The sequence below is a fragment of the Panthera uncia genome (genome assembly GCF_023721935.1).
Source record: "Panthera uncia isolate 11264 chromosome B2 unlocalized genomic scaffold, Puncia_PCG_1.0 HiC_scaffold_24, whole genome shotgun sequence".
Classification (NCBI taxonomy): Eukaryota; Metazoa; Chordata; class Mammalia; order Carnivora; family Felidae; genus Panthera; species Panthera uncia.
This window is the reverse complement of record NW_026057580.1, coordinates 6,731,368-6,752,720: the sequence shown is the minus strand read 5'-3', so window position 1 is coordinate 6,752,720 and position 21,353 is coordinate 6,731,368. Positions and strand designations below refer to the sequence as shown.

At 46.9% G+C, this 21,353-nt stretch overlaps 1 protein-coding gene across 1 annotated transcript; it reads left to right on the top strand.

Moving 5' to 3' along the window:
• Positions 1-3,660: 3,660 nt before the first annotated feature.
• Positions 3,661-20,446, top strand: LHFPL5 (LHFPL tetraspan subfamily member 5). Its single transcript, XM_049652769.1, has 3 exons — positions 3,661-4,072; positions 10,453-10,689; positions 20,160-20,446. Exons 1-3 carry the CDS (start codon positions 3,661-3,663, stop codon positions 20,174-20,176), a joined length of 666 nt encoding a protein of 221 aa, XP_049508726.1. The 3' UTR covers positions 20,177-20,446.
• The last annotated feature ends 907 nt before the right edge of the window (positions 20,447-21,353 follow it).

Sequence of the window (21,353 nt, the reverse complement as noted above, 5' to 3'; positions counted from 1 at the left end):
AGCCACCCAGGTGCCCCTTATTTTATTTTTTTTAAAGATTGTATTTTTAAGTAATCTCTACATCCAACATGGGGCTTTAACTCACAACCCTGAGACCAAAAGTCTTATGTTCCAGTCAGGTACCCCTCATTTTATTTATTGAGTCAATAATCTAGATGTCTGAGCTTGTCTTGCTTAATATTATTCAGTGCCCCCCCACTGAATTTCCTAATTTTTTCATTCTCCTTATTTTATTTATTTTTAGTAGGTGCTGTGCCCCAACATAGGACTTGAACTCACAACCCCTCAACCAAGCGTCACATTCTCTACTGACTGAGCCAGCCAGGCACCCTTTCTTCATTCCCTTTAAATCTATTTTGACCAGGGCTGCCTGGGTGGCTCAGTCGGTTAAGCGTCCGACTTCAGCTCAGGTCATGATCTCGCGGTCTGTGAGTTCGAGCCCCGCGTCAGGCTCTGGGCTGACGGCTCAGAGCCTGGAGGCTGTTTCAGATTCTGTGTCTCCCTCTCTCTGCCCTTCCCCCGTTCATGCTCTGTCTCTCTCTGTCTCAAAAATAAATAAACGTTAAAAAAAAATTTTTTTTTTAAATAAATCTGTTTTGACCAAAGCCACTTGGCTCCCAGAACTTGTCCCTCAGAGGGCACATGATCTCTGGTGTTCATGGGTGACAATTTTATTAGCTATTTCTCCTCTGTGTACCATGGAACATAAACAGGAATCTCAGAGCGTTTTGCCCGAAGCCCTCTTTCTGGTGCCAATGTTTGGATCAGTTAGGGCTCTTTGGTGCCACGGCCAAAGCGTACTCTGGCTAATGAAATAAAAAAAGAAGGAAATAGAAGGATATCGGGTGGGTCACAGAGCTGAAGAAGGAGCAGGGCAACTGTCTAGGCAGAGTGGGAATCAGGGTGTGTCTGAAGTTCCCAGTAGCAGCAACTCATGGATTGTTTCTTAGGGATGTTGCCAAGGCCTGATAAAGCAATAGCTTTTTTTTCCTTTTGTCAGTCTACTACCAATTCAGATTCTCCAGGGAGAGACTGATGGCCTAGTTTGGGTCACCCACTCATCCTTGTCTCTGGAGTCTGTATGCCCTGTGATTGTCTCACCAGATCCTCAGGAAGCAGGAGAGTCTGTTCTCAGAGGCAGGGGAAGTTGTGCTGGGCAGGCCAAACAGAGGTGGTTCACCAGCCTAGAGCCTTCTCTGAGTGGGAGAAGATACAGTCTGTCTCTAGGGAAACTGCCGGTCTGATGGTGGACACATAGGCTGTGCCCTCAATGACCTTCCAGTCTGATGGGAAGACTGGTCACAAAACCAAAGAGATTTAAGAGAAAGAGGAAATGTAGGCAGTGGCACAAGTATGTTCAAGACAGGGTTTGGGGGGGGGGGTGAGGGGAAAGACAGGGTTTTGTTTTTTTTTAGTAGTGAAAAACTGGAAACTGCTAAAATACCCTAAAAAGGGGAAATGCTCAAACAATTAAATGATTACATACTCTGAATCAATATACACGCATTAAAATCATGTTTTTGAAAAAAAAATAGTAATATGAGAAAATATTAATGGTGTAATGCTATGTGAAAAAAATTGGATACTAAATTGTCCAATTGTATAAAGCAGTATATGCAGAAGGAAGGAAATATGTCAAAATGTTAACAGAGGTAATAATAATGATAAACCTTTTGAGTACTTTTATATGTGAGGCCCTATGCCAAACAGTTTACCTGTATTATTTTACCTAACCCTTAGGTGATAGGAACTATTCTCCCCATACTTTTTAAAAGCAGGCTCTATGCCCAGTGTGGGGCTTGAACCCGTGACCCTGAGATCAAGACCTGAGCTGAGATCAAGCGTCTGACTCTTAACAAACTGAGCCACTCAGGCTCCCTCTCCCCATTTTATAGATGAAGAAACTGAGGCTTGGGGAGGTTAAATCCACAGATAGTCATATAGCTAGTAAGTGGCTAACTCAATCCAGATGTGTCTAAAGCCAAAGTCCATGTGTTTTTTTAAAAAATGTTTATTTATTTATTTTGAGAAAGAGAGAGGGAGGGAAGGAGCATGAACAAGGGAGGGGCAGAGAGAGAGGGAGAGACAGAATCCCAAGCAGGTTTCACACTCAGCATGAAGACAAGCTCATGAATGGTGAAATCATGACCTGAGCTGAAATCAAGCGACAGACATTTACCTGACTGAGCCACCCAGGCAACCCCAAAGTCCATGTTTTTAAGATAATCTTGACTCCCCTTAGCTTCCAATGTTGGGGTTATGAGTGATTTATATCCTTTTATGTAGCTTTCCTGAATTTGCTAGATCCCTACACCAAACATGTATTTACCTATACAGTCATGAGAAATACATATTTTGAAAAAGAAGGGGGAAAAAGAAATATGCAACAAAAACATATAAACAGGAGAAAGATATTGTATTGAACAAAACCATTTGGTAATGGATACCTGGGTGGCTCAGTCAGTTAAGCGTGGGACTTCAGCTCAAGTTGTGGTCTGTGAGTTCCAGCCCCAGGTCGGGCTTTGTGCTGACAGCTCAGAGCCCGGAGCCTGCTTGGAATTCTGTGTCTTCCTCTCTCTCTGCTTCTCCCCCGCTCACGCTCTGTCTCTTTCTTTCTCTCTCAAAAATAAATAAACATTAAAAAAAAAAACATATGTTAAAGTCTGGGAGGCCTCACAAGTATTGTCCTTTGCTGTGCTTTGTAGTTTTTTAATATAGCACTATCAGTCTGCATTGCAAATATATCTACGGATATACATATATGTAAATGCTTCACTGTCTTTGAGGGCAGGGACCCTCTTTTATCTCTGTGGTTTTGCCTAGGGAAGATACCCTCCAACATGGGGCTTAGCACATAGTAGGTTCTTAGAAATTGTTGATTGAAGAGAAACCATATGGACTAGAAACCAGTGACCAGAAGACACAATCAGAAAAGGTTTTGCTGGACTTCCCTGTATTGGGATTTCTGAGAGGGCGACTAGGGAGCCAGGGCGGGGTTGGATGGGATGGGAGAACAGTGTTCAAGGAGAGGTTTTGGTTCTGCCGCAGGAGTTGAGGGGGAGGAATGTGACAGCTGCAGCCCCACCCTCTCAATTTTTGTCACCCCCCCCACCCCCCCAACTCAGGAGGGTGAAGAGGGGTCTCAGTTCCCTGAGAAACTGAGCGGTGGGCGGGCCAGGAGCTCCCCACGCCTCCCCGGGCCGTCATCTGTTTCCCACCCTCCTCCGACCTGAGTCCCGAGGCGCTGGCCGCGGTGCTGAAGCAGCGCTCTCCGAGGAGGGAGGAAGGAGGGGCCGGGCCGCGGCGAAGAGGCGGAGCTCTATGAAGCTCTGAGCTGGAAAGGGGGGAGGGGCAGGGCGGCGCCAGCAGGCCCGAGACCCTGGCAGGCTTGAGAGGAGGCAGGAGACTGGAGACAGCCTGGCATCATTTGTCCTGGAGTGGACAAAGGCATCTGGACAATCTTCCTCGGAAGAAACCAAGGTTGTCGTCCTGGTCTTATAAATCCTCTCTCTTCTACTTTGGAGGGACCCTCACCTTGTGTCCTGACCTCAGCCTCGTTCCCAAACCCATCCGAGGAGTGACTGACTTCTAGGCTTTTCTGTCTGCGAAGCCACTAGCTTACAGCCCACAAGACCCCAGGTGAGGGCCTACTGCCTCACCATGGTGAAGTTGCTGCCTGCCCAGGAGGCAGCCAAGATCTACCACACCAACTATGTGCGCAACTCGAGGGCTGTGGGTGTGATGTGGGGCACACTCACCATCTGTTTTTCGGTGCTTGTTATGGCCCTCTTTATCCAGCCCTACTGGATTGGTGACAGCGTTAACACACCCCAGGCAGGCTACTTTGGCCTTTTCTCCTACTGTGTGGGCAACGTGCTGTCCTCTGAGCTCATCTGCAAGGGTGGCCCGCTGGACTTCTCCTCCATTCCCTCCAGAGCTTTCAAGACTGCCATGTTTTTTGTGGCCTTGGCCATGTTCCTCATCATTGGCTCCATCATCTGCTTTAGCCTCTTCTTCGTCTGCAACACGGCCACTGTCTACAAGATCTGTGCATGGATGCAGCTGGCTGCAGGTGAGCAGGGTTAATGGGAGGGCAAATGGGGGCCCACCCCCCGCCACAGGGGACGCTGCACCATTCCGCCCTCTGGAGGCTCTTGGTCTCCTTCCCAGCTGTTCCTCTTTATCTTTTTTTTTTTCTTGAAGATTTAATTTTTTAAAGCAATCTCTACATGAGGCTTGAACCTACAACCCCGAGATCAAGAGTCACATGCTCCACCGACCGAGTCCACCAGGCTCCCCTCAGCTGTTCTCCTTTAGCCTAGCCCTACTCAATGCTCTGTAGAAGCTTCTGAGGAGTAGAGAACTTTAGAATGGTTGAGACCAAAAGGATCGTTGAGATCAAATTGCTCAACCCCCTCATCTTACTGATGGGAACTGAGGTCCAGAGAAGGGGAGTGACTTGCCCAGGAGCACACAGCTAGTTGATAGGAAGTGTCCTGACTCCCAGGCCACCACATCAGAGGTTGTTGTTGCTCTGAGGAGGAAAAAGAAGGAAGCTTCCATTGTCAGCCATGTGGAAATAGGATCCAGCCCAGGGCAAAATGTCAAGCACATCCTAGATGTCTCCATCTCCCACTTCTGGGTGTTTGTTCTTTCTCTTTATGGATCCCCAGATCCCTGCCTTCACTCTTCCCCTCTCACCCCAAATTGCTCTCAGGGAGATTCTAAAGTCAGTTGTTTATTTGGAGTGTTATGCTGTGACCTTTCCCATAGAAACTTGCATTGAAGTTCTCTCTTTCATGGTGGAGTGAAAGTCTTTGTTCCCTAGTTATAGGTTTCTGTACTTGAGGCAGCAAACAGGAGTGATATTTTGTCATGGGGGGAGTGGTGGTGGTGGCTAGGGTCTTTTATTATTATTTTTAATGTTCATTTATTGTTGAGAGAGAGAGAGAGCATGAGCAGGGGAAGAGTCAGGAAGGGGGGGAACAGAGGCTCCAAAGTGGGCTCTGTGCTGACAGCAGACAGCCCTATTCAGGGCTCGAACCCACGAACTACAAGATCATGACCTGAGCCGAAGTTTGAGGCTTAACTGACTGAGCCACCCAGGCATCCCAGATGGCTAGGGTCTTTTAAAACTATGGAGGGGTGGGGCACCTGGGTGGCTCAGTCGGTTAAACCTTCGACTCTTGGTTTCCACTCGTGATCTCACGGTTTGTGGGTTCAAATCCCACACTGGGCTCTGTACTGACAGTGCGGAGCCTGCTTGGGATTCTCTCTCTTCCTCTTTCTCTGTCCCTCCCCTGCTGTCTCTGTCTCTCTCAAAATAAATAAATAAACTAAAAAAAAATTAAACAAACAAAAAACTATGCGGGGTAGGTGGCTACTTATGGTGCCCCAAAGCAGGCCTTTCCTGCCCTTTTTTCCTGCTCCTGGCCCAGGCAGGCCCCTCGGTCCTTGGGCCAGCTGCTCCTGTTTTCCTCTAAAGCTCAGAAAGACATGGCCTAAGGCCTTGTCCTTCAGCCCTTGGTCCCCTCCCATCCCAAGGACCATGCACAGACTGCCCATTCTAGGGGAATGTCCAGGGGCAGTGTGGGGACTTCAGACTAGAGAGCAAACCATCTTGATATCGTTGGTTAGAATGAGAAGTAGTATTATCCATAACAGGGGGAATGGAGTGGGGATCAGAATCCCAGACAACGAAACACATAGATTTAAGACTCTGTCAGAGTTTAAGACCTGACTCTGTCAGGTCTCTGTCAGGGGACCTCAGAGAGCTATAGGTACCCCCCCCCCCCCCCCCAAAAGATGAGGAATCTGGGAAAAGACTTGGCCAAACCTGTAACAGATCAACTGGCAACTAAGGACCAAGGAGAATTAAGGCAGCAGGTTCCAAGAAACAAGATGTATTCCAAACTCACTTTTATTGAGCCACACATTTACATAACTATAATGACTTACAAAGCACTTTCACATCTACCTTCTGGAGGAGCCCATCCCTACCTAGTGAGGTGGGCATTCCTCTTATTGAATAGATAAGGCTCCTAATGGGTAACTTGACTTTTAGCATAGGTAGTGGACAGAACCTTTGATTCCAAATCTTGTACTCAGGCTACTCACCTGGCTCCAGAGCTGCGTCTGCAATCCACCCACCATCTCCCTCTCTGGTCTCTCTGTATCATGAGTGAGAGGTTGGGACAGGGCTGAGGTAAATCTTGGTGGGCGGTGGGGAGAAGGAGGAGAAATGCAGATGTAGCAGTTCTGGGACAAAGAGGAGTAGAATGGACCCTGGCGTGCTTACCAGCTGGTCCTCCATATCAGAGCTATGGGATGCTGGAAACACAACCATTCCTCTCATTCTCCACACTGCCCCCTCCCACAACCTCCTGCAGCAGGTGCCATGTGCTGAACAGGCAGTGCTTGGGAGGGACTACGTGGGGGAGACGTCACCAGGCCATTTGAGTTAGACCCTGCCGGGTCATGGAGCTGGAGACATTGATAGCAGAGGTGGCCAGATGCCATCCCATGAAACATTTACATTGGGAAGAGCAAAAGTGGTGTCATGTTCCATTCTTTGGTGCAGGGGAATGGAAGATGAGCCAAAGGGAGGGATTAAGAGGGGGTCTGCTTTGCAGTCAGCAGCTGGGAGACAGGTCCATTTGAAGATGCCTAAACCAGTTAGTTTAACCTTGCCAAGAAGCCTGAGGCCAGGGAAGGGAGCAGGAGAAAGGAAAGAGGATTGGTGCCTGGGCCAGTGGGGGGCTGTAGTTTAACAATGTTAATTGAGCTTCTGGATCCCAGGTATAAGTTGTGTGTGGTTCCAGCTCCTAGAAACACAGGTAGAGCAAGTTGCTTGTCTCTCTGAGTCTTGATAACCTCATCTGTAGGGTGTAACAACAGCACCTCCCATCACAAGGTTCTTGTGAGGATGGGATGTATAATGCGTGTAAAACACCTTGTACGGTTCTTGACACATAGGAGGTGCTCGGCAAATATGAAAAACACAAAAACAGTCAGGAGGGGGCGGGGGTGACAAAAAAACTCCCAAATCATAGTGGCTTAAAACAAAGATTTATTCTTTGCTGGTGGCACAAGCTCACTGAGGATCAGCTGGGGGCTCTGGTTTCACCCTTCTCTTCTGGAACCCGGGCTGATGGAGCACCGGCTGTCATCTGGCTGTCATCATTGCAGAGGGAAAGGGAGCTCTGGAAGGCGTCTCCCCAGAAGTTACATGCTGTGGCCCGCAACCCCACACATTTCCGCTCCTATTTTGTTGTCTAAGGGAAGTCTTATGGCCTTGCCCAACTTGAAAAGAGGGGAGCAAGGAAATCTAACACCGCTATGTACCTGAAATGTTTGTGAACAGCTCTAATGACATTCACATCCCCTGAGGTTGCTTCCATCTGACTTCAATGCCAATAATAATAGCAACAACTGACTTTAATTGGCTGGTTACCATGTACCAGACACTGCAGTAAGCATTTTCTTTCTTTCTTTCTTTCTTTCTTTCTCTCTCTTTCGTTCTTTCTTTTTTTCTTTCTTTCTTCTTGGTTTAAATGTTTATTTATTTATTTATGAGAGACAGAGAAAGAGAGAGAGAGAGAGAGACAGTGCAAGCAAAGGAGGGGCAGAGAGAGAGGGAGACAGAGAATCCCACGCAGGCTCCACACTGTCAGCACAGAGCCTGACTCGGGGCTCGAACTCACGAACCATGAGATCAGGACCTGAGCTGAAATCAAGAGTCAGATGCTTCACCAAGCTGAGCCACCCAGGTGTCCCCACAGTGAGCGTTTTCTATACATGATCACACTTAATCTTCGTAACTCCGCTATGAGTCAGGTAGTATTATCCTAATTTTACAGATGAGAGAATGGAAGTCAGAAAGGGTAAGTAAACTTGCCTGAGGATACCATGCTGGCCTCTGCTGAGAGTTCTGAGACATTACAAATGGAGTTGCCCCCCACTGTGCCCGGGTGGATGGGTCAGGTGCTCACAGAGGGTCATGGCACCCATTGTAACAACCTGTTTCCAGGTTGGAGGCCCTGGGCTATTTTCCAGAGATGCTACGGAAGGAGAAGGGGACCAAGGGGAGGAGATGGGGAGAATGGAAAGTCCAGAAGGGCAGCTCCTTTCCACATTGACCCATTCCACTCCTCCGCCCGGGTTAAGGTGGGGGCCACGGTTGGCACCAAAACTCTGGTCTTACACCAACTGGGGAAGGCCATAGGTTTTACCGAAGAGCTCTGGGAAAGTCCCCCCTCCCCTATGCTAAGTATCTTCCTGAAACACTTCTCATTTTGTCATGAAGTCTGAAATGTCAGCACTAAATACATTCAGCTCTTTGGAGTGATGTCAGTCTGAGAGTTTAGGGAATTAACTTTGAGGGAAAAAAAAAAAAAAAGCCAGGAGCATGTGTTCAGGTCTTGACTCTGCCCTGGGCAACTCACTTGGTTTCTCTGAGACCTCAGTTTTCTAATCTGTAAAATGGGATATTAAGACATGGCCTACTTCACAGAACTGTTGTCAGGATCAAGAGGAAAAGGGTATACGAAGTATTTTGGACCTAAAAGACCTATACGCTTATATGAATTAGCTTGTCCCATGTAAAATCAAAGGCGAGTTGATGCATTTAGGCGGGGAGGAGGGATCCTGATCTTTATACTTTACTCTGTGTTTGTTTGATCTGTTGACTTTCCTTGCAAGCACAAACGGAGCCCAAGGTAGGTAACTGGGTCCTGTGAGGTGTTTCCCCGAGGTGCTCCTGGGTAGGGCTCAGCCTCGGAACTGAAGAGCCTCTGGGCCTGTGGACGGAGGGTGAGGGCTCAGAAGGTGGCACAGAGAATGGAAGGAACCCCCTGCCTGCATGGCGGTTGTGCTTGGGGTTGGCCTTGGTCACATCCCAGGATCGTGTCACATACCTGTGCAGCTAAGGTGGGGTGGTCCTTGGTGGGAGGGCAGGGAAGTGAAGAGAAGGAGGGAAAATGAAATTTTTGCCTGTAAATACTAAGTCAGTGAAAGCACAGGATGAGATAATTGTAGCTAACACTCGTGAAGCACTAAGTATGTGCTAGGCACTTTTCCAATATTAACTCATTTGCACCTCACTGCAATCCAAACAGGTAGGGCCTACCCATATTCCCACTGTATAGACGAGAAAACTGAGGCCAAAAAAAAAGCTTAAGTAGCTTGCTCTGAGTCACACAGCTAGTTAGGAAAGAGCTGGGCATGAAATCCAGGCAGCCCGTTCTAGTGTTTCCCGCTTTTCCTAGTGAGAGAATTACCTGAATGATTTTCAAAACAGGGATTCCCGGGGCACCTGGGTGGCTCAGTCAGTTGGGCGGCTGACTTTGGCTCAGGTCATGATCTCACAGCTTGTGAGTTCGAGCCCCATGTCGGGCTCTGGGCTGACAGCTTGGAGCCTGGAGCCTGCTTTGGATTCTGTGTCTCCCTCTCTGCCCCTCCCCCACTCACACTGTCTCTCTGTCTCTCAAAAATAAACATTAAAAAAAATTTTAACCCCCCCCCCAGGGATTCCTGAGCCCACCCCTAGCCTGGGAATCAGCATTTTAAACAAATATTCCAGGGGATTCTCAAATTTAGGGAAGTATGGACAACTGCAGTGTTATGCACTGAGTTAGGAGGGAGAGACCTATTTGCTTGAATGAAAGGTTCATGAGGGAAGCAGCCAGAGATGGGGCTGGAAAACTTTGTGTTTTCATTAAATCTAAGATTCCCAAGTTGTGGGACATACCATGATTCTATGTGTGTAAAAAGGAAAAATACTCCTTTTTTTAAAAAAAGTTTATTTATTTATTTTGAAAGAGAGAGAGAGAGGGAGAACGAGTGGGGGAGGGACAGAGAGAGAGGGAGACAGAGAATTCTAAGCAGGCTCTGCCCTGTCAGCACAGAGCCTGATGCAGGGCTCGAACTCACTAACCAGGAGATCATGGCCTGAGCGGAAGTCAGACACTTAACTGAGCCACCCAGGTGTCTCCAAAAGAAAAAAATACTTGTAATCAAACCACGGCCTGAAGCTTTCTTACTATTTCAGAGATATCGGAGCACGAACAAATATACGTCTTAGGAGTGACGAGTTCTCTGGGTCGGGACCAGATTTTGGAGGGGTTTGAAGCCAGAGTAGCCAGTGCCTCGTCAAGTCCAAAGTGAGGGGCACGGCTGAGGGCCTGGTAGGATCACCTGGTGCCATGGCAGAACTTTCCCCGGGCAGAGGAGCTCCACTTTCTGCCTCTATCCCCACCAAGGGCAAGTCACTTTAACTCTTGGATCTTCCATTTTCTCCCCTGTGCTCTACAAGAACCATGGTAGGAGCTGCCCGCCCTCTCAAGGAGGAGGGGGGAGTGACAAGGTGGCAACAGTGGGCGGGGGGGGGGGGGGGTGGTAGCAGACTGAGCACAGCCAGCCTGACACCATCTTCACCCCCTCCCACCCCCTCAGCCACAGGCCTCATGATCGGCTGCCTGGTCTACCCGGATGGCTGGGACTCAAGTGAGGTGCGACGCATGTGTGGGGAGCAGACGGGCAAGTACACGCTGGGTCAGTGCACCATCCGCTGGGCCTTCATGCTGGCCATCCTCAGCATCGGAGACGCCCTCATCCTCTCCTTCCTGGCCTTCGTGCTGGGCTACCGGCAGGACAAGCTCCTCCCCGATGACTACAAGGCCGATGGAAAAGGTAACCTGCCCTCCCCCGGGGAGGTGGGGCTTCCTCTCAGCCGGTTACCAGAGGACTGGTCCCTGGCCCGGGGTTGGGGACGGACACCAAGACCAACTGGACACAGGCCTCGTTCCAGAGGCCAAAAGCCAGTGGGGGGTTGTAAGCTGGCGGCTGATGAGGCAATGAGAGAGACCTGTGGGGCAGAGGCTGTCTGTGATAGAAGGGTGTCCTCATGCCTCCCCCGCCCCTGACTTCTGTCAGGGTCTCCAGGGGAGAGAACCCTGATCCAGCCTGGGGGGCGAGGTATGGCCTCCTAGAGAAGGCGGTGCTGGGGCTGGGTCCCCGAGTTCACCGGGAGTCTGCTTGGTGGAGAGAGGAGCGGCCAGTCAGGAGAGGAGCTGAGTTGTTGGGGCAGGAGGAGAAAGGTAGGTGAGGGGACAGATGTGACAGCTCCTGGAATGCATACGGTGGGCGGTCCCTTGAGTTAGAATAGCCTTGGGGTTCTCTGTATGCCATCCTGTTTCAATTTCCTTCTGCCCAAATCCTACCCCTGAGTCATGAGTCAGTTGTAGGAGACCCGAAGCCCAGACGGATGCTTTAGCCTTTTCTGACTCCTTCCCAACTGACCTTTCTTCCTCTTACGGTACTTTCTGCTCCCATTTCTCTTTCAGGGCATAAATTTTATCTCCTAGTCATAGGGCAAGGCCTGTCTCACATGCGTGTGAATCCAAAATTGCCCACTCTCCCCACAGTCTTCGCCCCATTGACCTGAACTCGAAGGGGGAGGCAAACTCCGTTGCCCCCTGGGACCAAGGACGCTTCCCAGATGAGGAACTTGCAGCCCGGAAGGGAGACCCCCCCCCCCTGCCCCCGCCCCAGGGCTACACAGAAAGGTGGTGGCAAAAATGACCAGACTCTGGCTCAGCCCAGGGCCCACTGCTCCATAAGGAAGTCATTAGACATCTCATCCTCCTCTGGCAGTGGAAGACTCGCACGCCTAAGTTATAGGATGAAAGCTGAAAACCAAATTGCTAGAATGAGCTGGACCAAGGAGGAGAGGAGAGAGAGGTGTCTTTCTGTTGAAGGAGGGGGCCGATAGTTCCTAGGTTCTGGGAACACTTAAGGTCTGGGTGCCTCGAAAACCCCGTGAGGGGAAGGGAAATGGGACTAGTATGTACTGAGGCTTTGCCATGTGCAGGAGTGATGTAAGGTTTGTTCCCGGGGGGCCATCTTTGTTTAATCTGCACAGCAGCCCTGGGGGGACGGGTTGGAGGTGGGGGGGTCCAGCAGGATCTGTCTGCACAACCAGCACTTTCTCCAGCGATGGAGGTTTTTCCAAGGGAGGCTGCAGCAGGGGCCGCCGCTGGAGGCATTTTGTTCAGCTTTTAGCCCCCAGGCGGGGCCAACCTTAAATCTGGAAACACTGCAGAGAACATTTTTGTAGTCCTCATTTGCATTCTTTCCTTTTCACCAGGGATTCTTTTAGCTGGAAAGAAATGTTACGCGCGCGCGGCACAGAGTTCCCTTTACAGCGCTTCCTTGTGGAGAGATGGGTTTGTCTCTTTGACCCTTTATCTACTGATCAAAATGTCAGTTGGCTTTCCTCTCTTTCCTTGTCCCTCTTCTTTCGTGCCCCATGCACCTGTTTCAATCTTTTCAGATTCTTTTCTCTCCATATTTTAGCTCCCTCACTATCATGCAGGATTCAATTTATCCTTCTTGTTTATAACCTGTTAGGAAACACCCACATAACCTTTCTGAATACATCTAACCACTTAGTGAAGTAGCTATCGCTGCTGTCAAAGCACAAAATTGGGTCAGGAAAGCAGAATTAAAAAAAAAATTTTTTTAAATGCTTATTTAGTTTTGAGAGAGACAGAGAGACAGAGCATGAGTGGGGGAGGGGCAGAGAGAGAGGGAGACACAGAATCCGAAGCGGGCTCCAGGCTCTGAGCCGTCAGCACAGAGCCCGACGCGGGGCTTGAACTCACAAACCGCGAGATCAGAACCAGAGCTGAAGTCAGATACTTAAGCGACTGAGCCACCCAGGTGCCCTGGAAGGCAGAATTTGAGTCCCAGTTCCTCCAAGTCGCTTTCCTCAAGGTGCTTCCCACGAAAAAGCAGGACACTAACTCCTGCTCTGCCACCTCTATTATTGTGTGACATGAAGGAAACGATGACAGAAGTGAAGGCTTGCATGAGTATGTGGTTGCTGATCCGCTCGTTAAGGGTTAAGGAGGCAGAGGAGAATGAGTGTGGGTTTTGGAGTCAGACCTGGTTTTAAAACTGGGGCTCCGTTGTTAACCAGCTGTGACTGCAGACATTACTCAACTTCTCTGAGCATTTCCTCATCCGAGCCCCGTTTTTACAGGGTGAGGTGGCAGGTTTCTCCTCGGTTGAAAAAATTACCTACTTCAAAAGATCGTGCTCAGGCACAAGACAAGGATGTCTGCCGTTGGCACTGCAGTTGAAGAGCATACTGGAGGTTATAGCCAGGGTAGTTAGGCAAGAAAAAGAAGGAAAAGAAATCCAGTTTGGAGAGGACAAAGTGCAACGATCTCTACTAGCAGATGACATGATTTTGCATATGGAACGTGCTAAAGAATCCACTAAAAAACCATGAAAGGTAACATGCAACATTAGCGAGGCTGCAGGATATAAACAATATACAAAAATCTATCACATTCGCACACACAGCAGTGAACAATCTGAAAATGACTTGTCAGAAAGCAATGTCACTTATAATAGCATCAAAAAATAAAATATGTAGGGGCACGCCTGGGTGGCTCAGTCGGTTAAGCGGCCGACTTCGGCTCAGGTCATGATCTCGCGGTCCGTGAGTTCGAGCCCCGCATCAGGCTCTGTGCTGACAGCTCAGAGCCTGGAGCCTGTTTCGGATTCTGTGTCTTCCTCTCTCTGACCCTCCCCTGTTCATGCTCTGTCTCTCTCTGTCTCAAAAATAAATAAACGTTAAAAAAAAATAAAAATAAATAAATAAAATATGTAGAAAAAAATTTAACAAAAGAAGTGTGAGGTTTGTACATGAAAATTAAAAACCGCTGTTGAAAGAAATTAAAGGCCTAAATCAATGGGAGCATCCACATTCACGGATGAGAACACTTCATATTACAATGGCAATCCTCCCCAAACTGATCTACAGATTCAGTGCAATCCTTATCAAAATCCCAGCTGGCTTTTTGCAAAACTTGGTAAGTTGATCCTCAAACTCGTATGGAAACGCAGGGGACCCAGAAGAGCCAAAACAATCATGAAGAAGACCACAAGGTGGAGGGCACACATGCCGTGATTTCAAAACTTACTACGAAGCTACAGTAATCAGGATGGTGTGGTCCTGGCATGAGGATCGACATACAGATCAATGGAATAAAATTAAGAGTCCAGAAATGAACCCAAACATAAATGGCAAACTGATTGTCAACAGAGATGCCAAGACCATTCAATGGAGGGAAAGAATAGTCTTTTCAGTAAATGGCGCTAGAACAACCAGACATCTACACGCAAAAGAATGAAGTCGGGGGCATCTTGGGTGGCCCAGTTGGTTAAGAGTCTGGTTTTAGCTCAGGTCATGATCTCACAGTTCATGGGTTCGAGCCCCAGGTTAGGCTCTGTGCTGACAACTTGGAGCCTGGAGCCTGCTTCAAATTCTATGTCTCCCTCTCTCTCTCTCTCTGCCTCTCCCCTGCTCTCACTCTGTCTGTCTCTCTCTCAAAAATAAATAAACATTAAAAAAAAAAAAGAATGAAGTTGGACTGCCCACCTCACATGATATATAAAAATCAACTGAAAATGGGTCAAAGACCTAAAAGTAAGATGTAACATTATAAAACTCTTAGAAGAAAACATAGGTATAAATCCTTGTGACCTTGATTTAGGTGGTGGTTTCTTAGACGTGACACCTAATACACAAGCGACCAAAGGAAAAAATACGTATAAATTGGATTTCATAAAAAATGAAAGCTTTGGTGTGTTAAGGGACACCAACAAGAAAGTGAAGAAAAGACAACCCACGGAATGAGAGAATGTATTTGCAAATCATAATTCTAATATCCAGAATATAATAAGGACTCCTACAACTTGACAAATAAAACTACGAAGAACCCCATTTTTAAAGTGGGCAAAGGATTTGAATAGACATTTCTCCAAAGAAGATATCCAAATTGGCAAGACAGTTGACATCACTAGTCATGAGGAAAATGCAAATTAAAACCACAATGAGCTATTACTTCACATCCCACTAGGATGGCTGATAAAAAAGATGAACAGGGGCGCCTGGGTGGCTCAGTCGGTTGAGCATCCGACTTCGGCTCAGGTCATGATCTCATGGTTCATGAGTTCGAGCCCTACGTCGGGCTCTGGGCTGATGGCTCAGAGCTTGGAGCCTGCTTCGGATTCTGTGTCTCCCTCTCTCTCTGCCCCGTCCCCGCTCATGCTCTGTCTCTCTCTCCGTCAAGAATAAATAAAACATTAAAAATTAAAAAAAAAAAAAAAGATGAACAGTAACAGGTGTTGGTGAGCACGTGGAGAGAGGAACTCTCATACCCGGCTCGTGAAAAGGTAAAATGGCGCTATTGCTATAGAAAACAGGACGGCAGTTCCTCAAATGGTTAAACATAGAGAGAGGTGCTCTGTGACTCACACATTTATTCCTAGATACGTAGGCAAGAAAACTGCAAACACGTTTGCACAAAAACGTGGATATAAACCTTCATAGCGGCACGAAAGCCAGGAAGTGGAAACCAACCAAACGTGAGTCAGCTGATGACCTGGATAAATAATATGTGTAAATCTACACAGTGGAATATTATTCAGCTGTAAGAAGTACTGATAATTGCTACCAAGTGGATGAACCTTGAAGACGTTGCAAGTGAAAGGAGCCATACACAAAAGGCCATGTATTGTATGATCCCACTTATTTATTTATTTTTAAAGTTTATTTTCATTTATTTTTAAAATTTTATTTATTTTTATTTATTTCCAAAGCTTATTTATTAAAAATAAATTTTTAGAGAGAGGGTGCGCGTGTGAGCACACAAGAGGGGGAGGGGCAGGAGAGAGAGAGAGAGAGAGAGAGAGAGAGAGACTCCCAAGCAGGCTCTGTACTGTCGGCGCAGGGCCTGATGTGGGGCTTGAACTCACGAACTTCGAGATCATGACCTGAGCCGAAGTTGGACGCTTAGCCAATTGAGCCACCCGGGTGTCCTAACAGCAGTGATGGCTGCACAGCCCAGTGATTATCCTGGAACCCACCAACCTGTACGCTTTGAGTTGAGTAGATTTCGTGTTAGTGAATTGTATCTCAAAAAAACAAAAGATTGTGTGAAGGATTAGGTAGTGGGTAAATCACTAACAAAGCCTACATGTTATACAGGCGATTAACAAATGTTCTCTCCTTGTTCTGTCCTTCCGGTATCTCTACTTCTTACGTAATCACCTGCCCCACCACTAACAGCTCCTGGGCTCCAGGTGCCCACTGACACCCCCAGACACTGGGGGGGACCGCGGTGAGGGAAGGGGTCTGACTGGACCTTACCGTCTGATAAGGGACACCACATGCAAAATGCAGTTACAAGCTGGTACGCGTTAGGAACAACAACAACAATGCGAGCAATCTGATCTGGTTTGGCGAGGGAGTTGTGTGCAGGGAATTATCCTGCAAATGAGGCCCGGGTGTAAACACATAACGCTCTCTTTTTCATTGCAGAGGAAGTCTGAAGCAGCTGGCGTGCTGGTGAGTAATCCCACCGTTGGGTGGTCTGCCTGCCTTGGGGAAGGGCTGTGGCCTCCTTGGCCTCCTTGGCCTCCGTTTCCTTACAGACTCATCAGGCGGAATGGCCCGTGGGGCCGGGTGTAGGGGCTGGCGTAGGGCCTGGGGGGAGGAGCAGTGACTCCCGCAGGAGCTAGCTGGCATCTGAGACCCCCTTGTTTTACCTCTTACTTGAGAAGTGGAAAAAGAACAGGAAGAAATAATGTCAAACAGCCAGGTGGTTTCATGAACTCATCTTTCTGTGGAGCCTGGCAAACAAGAACAGACTGCTTAGAAGTCATTCTTGTAAATGGGGCCCTTATTTTCAGAAAGACTTTAAGTGATCTGTAAGAAAAATAGAAAACCTAATTAAAAAAAAAAAAATAAAAGTCACAGAAAGGAAAACAAATATTCTAGAAAGCTAGGCTAATAGAAATACTACCTTCCTTATGCTTCCTGATAGCCAACACAAAAAGAAAAATATGACTTTAACTGATTTTAATGTCTGGTTGAAAAGGAAGCACAACATATCAATTTCCTTATTGCCTTTCAGGTTTCCAAAATGTGATTTAACAAGAATATTAAGGAACACATTAAAAAAATATAAAAGCCCATCATAGTATCACCTTCCAAATAGCTGCCATTTATTGAGGACCTACAGCAGGCTAGGCCCTTCGTGTGGGTAGAAGGGGTTATCTCCATTAAAAAGAAACTTTTTTTTTTAACGTTTATTTATTTTTGAGAGACAGAGAGAGACAGAGCATGAGCATGGGAGGGACAGAGAGAGGGGGAGACACAGAATCCGGAGCACGCTCCGGGCTCTGAGCTGTCAGCACAGAGCCCGACGCGGGGCTCGAACTCAGGGAGTGCAAGATCATGACCTGAGCCAAAGTCGGCTGCTTAACCGACTGAGCCACCCAGGCGCCCTGGGGTTATCTCCATTTAAACGATTTTAATTTCTGCAAAGTACCTTCCAGTCCTTGCCCACATAGATATACTTTTTTCAATAATAATAAACATTGCTCGCCTCCACCCCCGCCCCCCCATTAGGTGATTCTCAAACTCTAATATGCATACAACCTACCTGGGAATCTTCTTAAAATGGAAATTCTGATTCAGGGGCCATAGACACTGTTCCTAACCTGCTTCACGTAATGGCTACACTTTGAATAGCAAACTGTTAGAGTGTAAACATTTTCTCATTTTTTTTTTCAATGTTCATTATTATAAGTTATTTATTTATTTATTTATTTTAAAAAAATTTTTTTTTCCAACGTTTTTTATTTATTTTTGGGACAGAGAGAGACAGAGCATGAACGGGGGAGGGGCAGAGAGAGAGGGAGACACAGAATCGGAAACAGGCTCCAAGCTCCGAGCCATCAGCCCAGAGCCTGACGCAGGGCTCGAACTCACGGACGGCGAGATCGTGACCTGGCTGAAGTCGGACGCTTAACCGACTGCGCCACCCAGGCGCCCCATTATAAGTTTTTTAAAGCCACAAACTCCATAGCCCTGGTGTACTCTTTAATGGCTAAACAAGACCTTGGTTATTAGCCATCGAGGATTGTTCTCACAGATAAGAACGTGTTGCTTCTGTTGATAAATTCTGGAGTAGAATTGCTGAATCAAAGGTAACCACACCTCTATGTCTTTTCACCCATTTCTCCTATCCCTCCGTATCTATGAGCTCGTCATTGTTTTTAATGTTTATTTATTTATTTATTTTTGAGAGAGAGAGAGAGAGAGAGAGAATTCCAAGCAGGCTCTGCAGTGTCAGTGCAGAGCCAGAAGTGGGGCTTGAACTCATGAACAGTGAGATCACGACCTGACCCCAAATTAAGAGTTGGATGCTTAACCAGCTGAGGCACCCAGGCACCTGTTTTTTGTTTTTTACCTTTCAAGATTCCACAGAGATTATAGGCAGTATTTGTCTTTTTCTGACTTATTTCACTTAGCATAATGCCCTGGAGGTCCATTCATGTTGTCACAAATGGCAAAATTTCATTTTTTTTTGGCTGAATAACATTCCAATATGGATATATAGCACAATTTTTTTTAAGTTTGTTTATTTTGAGAGACAGAGACAGCACAAGTCGGGGAGGGGCAGAGAGAGAGAATCCCAAGCAAGCACCACACATTCAGTGTGGAGCCCAGCACGGGACTGGAACCCACGAAACTGTGAGATCATGACCAGGAGTCTGATGATGCTTAACCAACTGAGCCACCCAGGAGCCTCTACAGCACAGTTAAAAAAAAGTTTTTTTAAATTTTATTTTAGAGAGAGTGAGAGAGCATGCAAGCGAGGGAGAGGGGCAGAGAGAGAGAGAGAGAGAGAGAGAGACAGGGGATCTTAAGTAGCCTCCACGCTCAGTGTGGAGCCTGATGCGGGGCTCAATCCTATAACCCTGGGATCATGACCTGAGCTGTAGTCAAGAGCTGGGTCCTCAATCGACTGAGTCCCCCAGGCATCCCTCCATAGCACAAGTTTTAAGTGTCCACTGATGGACAGTTAGGCTGTAAATGGCGCTGCCATGAACATGGGGATGCGTACATCTTTTTGAATCAGTATGTTTTTCTTTGGATAAATACCCCCAAATGGAATTGCTGGACCATACAGCAGTTCCATTTCTAATCTTTGAGGAACCTCCATACTGTTTTTCCTAGTGGCTGCACCAACTCATAATCCCATCAACAGTGCACAGATGTTCTCTTTTCTCCATAACCTTGCCAACACTTTTTGTTTGTCTTTTTGATAGTAGCCTTTCTAAAAGGTGTGAGGTGATATTGTGGTTTTGATTTGCATTTCCCTGAGAGTTAATGATGTTGAGCATCTTTCTATGTGCCTGTTGGCCATCTGTATGTTTTCTTTGGGAAAATGTCTATACAGATCCTTTGCTCATTTTTTATGTATTTATTTATATTTATTCATTTTTTTCTTTGCTCATTTTTAGATTGTTTTCTTGCTATTGATTTATAGGAGTTCTTGATATATTTTGGATACATGATTTGCAAATATCTCCTCCCATTCAGCAGGCTGCTTTTTTATTGGTTGATGGTTTCCTTTGCTGTGCAGAGCTTTTTGTGTAGTCCCACGTGTTTTGTTTTTTTTTTTTTTCGCTTTTGGTGTTAAATTCAAAAAATCGTTGCCATGATCTATGTCAAGGCGCTTACCGCCTGTGGTTTCTTCTAGCGGCTTTATGGTTTCAGGTCTGATATTAAAGTCTTTAACCCATTTTGATTTAACTTTTGTGTATGGTGTAAGGTAGTGGGCCAGTTTCCCGGTACCATTTAGTGAAAAGACTGTCCTTTCCCCATTGTATATTCGTGACTTGTCATAAATTGGCCACAGCATAGGTTCATTTCTGGGCCGTCTACTCTGTTCCGTTGATCTGTGTGTCTGCTTTTATGCCAATACCATACCGTTTTAAGTTTTGTAATATAGGTTGAAATCAGGGAGCCATGATATCATGCTTCTAGCTTTGTTCTTGCCCAAGATTGCTTTTTAAAAATGATACTTTATTTATTTAAGAGACCTGAGTTTTTACTTGATGCACATTGACTATTATTTTATACACTAACGAAATTTGCCTGTCTGGGTAGGGCTGAATCAAAATGTAAGCTTCCGGGGGACATAGGGCGCATACATGGGGAATTTGGTTTTGCTTGGCTTTCTAAAAGTGTCAAATTTTATACTCTTGCGATTTTTTTTTTTTTAATACCACAGGTCATCTATTTCCCTGACAATGGAAAATTAAGGAATCGAATTCTTCAGCGATAGAAACTTGTTCCGTCCACGCTTCCCTGTTCCTGGCCACTATAGGTCTGATACCCTGAAGCCTTTCACTATAGGATTCGAACCTGACACTCTCCTGAGACAAGACCTCCTACCGTATGCAGAACACTTTCAGGAGGAGCAGAACTACAGTGACCCACATTAAAGATATTCAGAGAGACATGGGCGGTACTCTCCTGACGGGGCCCCAGTTCTCATCGTATCCCCTTCATACCGGCGATCACGTTACTCCCTGGAGGCCTCTCGTCTGTAAAATGAGAGGGCTGAGTCCACGTCTCAGGGCTTCCCAGGTCTGAGTCTCGAGAGCCTGAGGATACATTCGTTTGCAGGCACAGCAGACACTGCCACCCAGCTCTCAAAGGGCAGCTGAGGGAGAGGCGGTTGTCATGCCAGATCATTTCAGGTTGGGGCTTAGGGGGTCCTTTGCTTCTCCTTTCTTAACTGTTTTCTTATTGATGATCAGAGGTGGGTAAGGAATGGAGGGGCCACCAGAACCCAAATCTATCAGGAAGTCCTATGAAGACTGGGTGAACATAGGATCTAAAAACTTAGGAGAGTAAACTCCATTATGTTCCCTCATAGTGCCCACTCCGACCCAATCAGGACCGGCCCCCAGCTTAAGAAATTTGTTACTTGTGTCCAAGTAATTTGTTTTAGTAATAGATCACATTTCTTGTAAGAACAAAACAAAACGACTTTGGATTTGGCACTCAATGGTGAATCTTTTGCCAGCCTCCAGAGGGGAGCTTGATTGAGGGAATACCTCCTTGTAGCAAAGACGAAGACAGGTTCTTTGGGCTATTCCCTGCCTGGAGACGGTACCTAGAAACAGGGCTTGCTGATTATCTGCAGCGGATAATCCTGAGAGGTAGGTAGTTTTTCCTGGTCTTGCGCATTTACTTAGTAAAGAGAAAATGTAGCTGCTGGTAGAGGAGGGGAGGTAAACACAGAACGAATCTGTAATGGATCTTGTTACTTGATCAAGGAGCAGTCACTGATAACGGTAAAGTTTCTCATTCCTGGGCTGTAAGGGCATTTTTTTTTTTTTTAAAGTGAACTCTGCCTTCCAACATGGGGTTTGAACTCATGACTTTGGCAAGAGTCCCATGCTCTACCAACTGAGCC

Bases quoted from the DNA above. Each gene is read 5' to 3' on its own strand.
- LHFPL5 (XM_049652769.1), top strand. From the start codon at position 3,661: ATGGTGAAGTTGCTGCCTGCCCAGGAGGCAGCCAAGATCTACCACACC. The intron at 4,073-10,452 runs GTGAGCAGGGTT...CCACCCCCTCAG, and splicing joins ATGGATGCAGCTGGCTGCAG to CCACAGGCCTCATGATCGGC.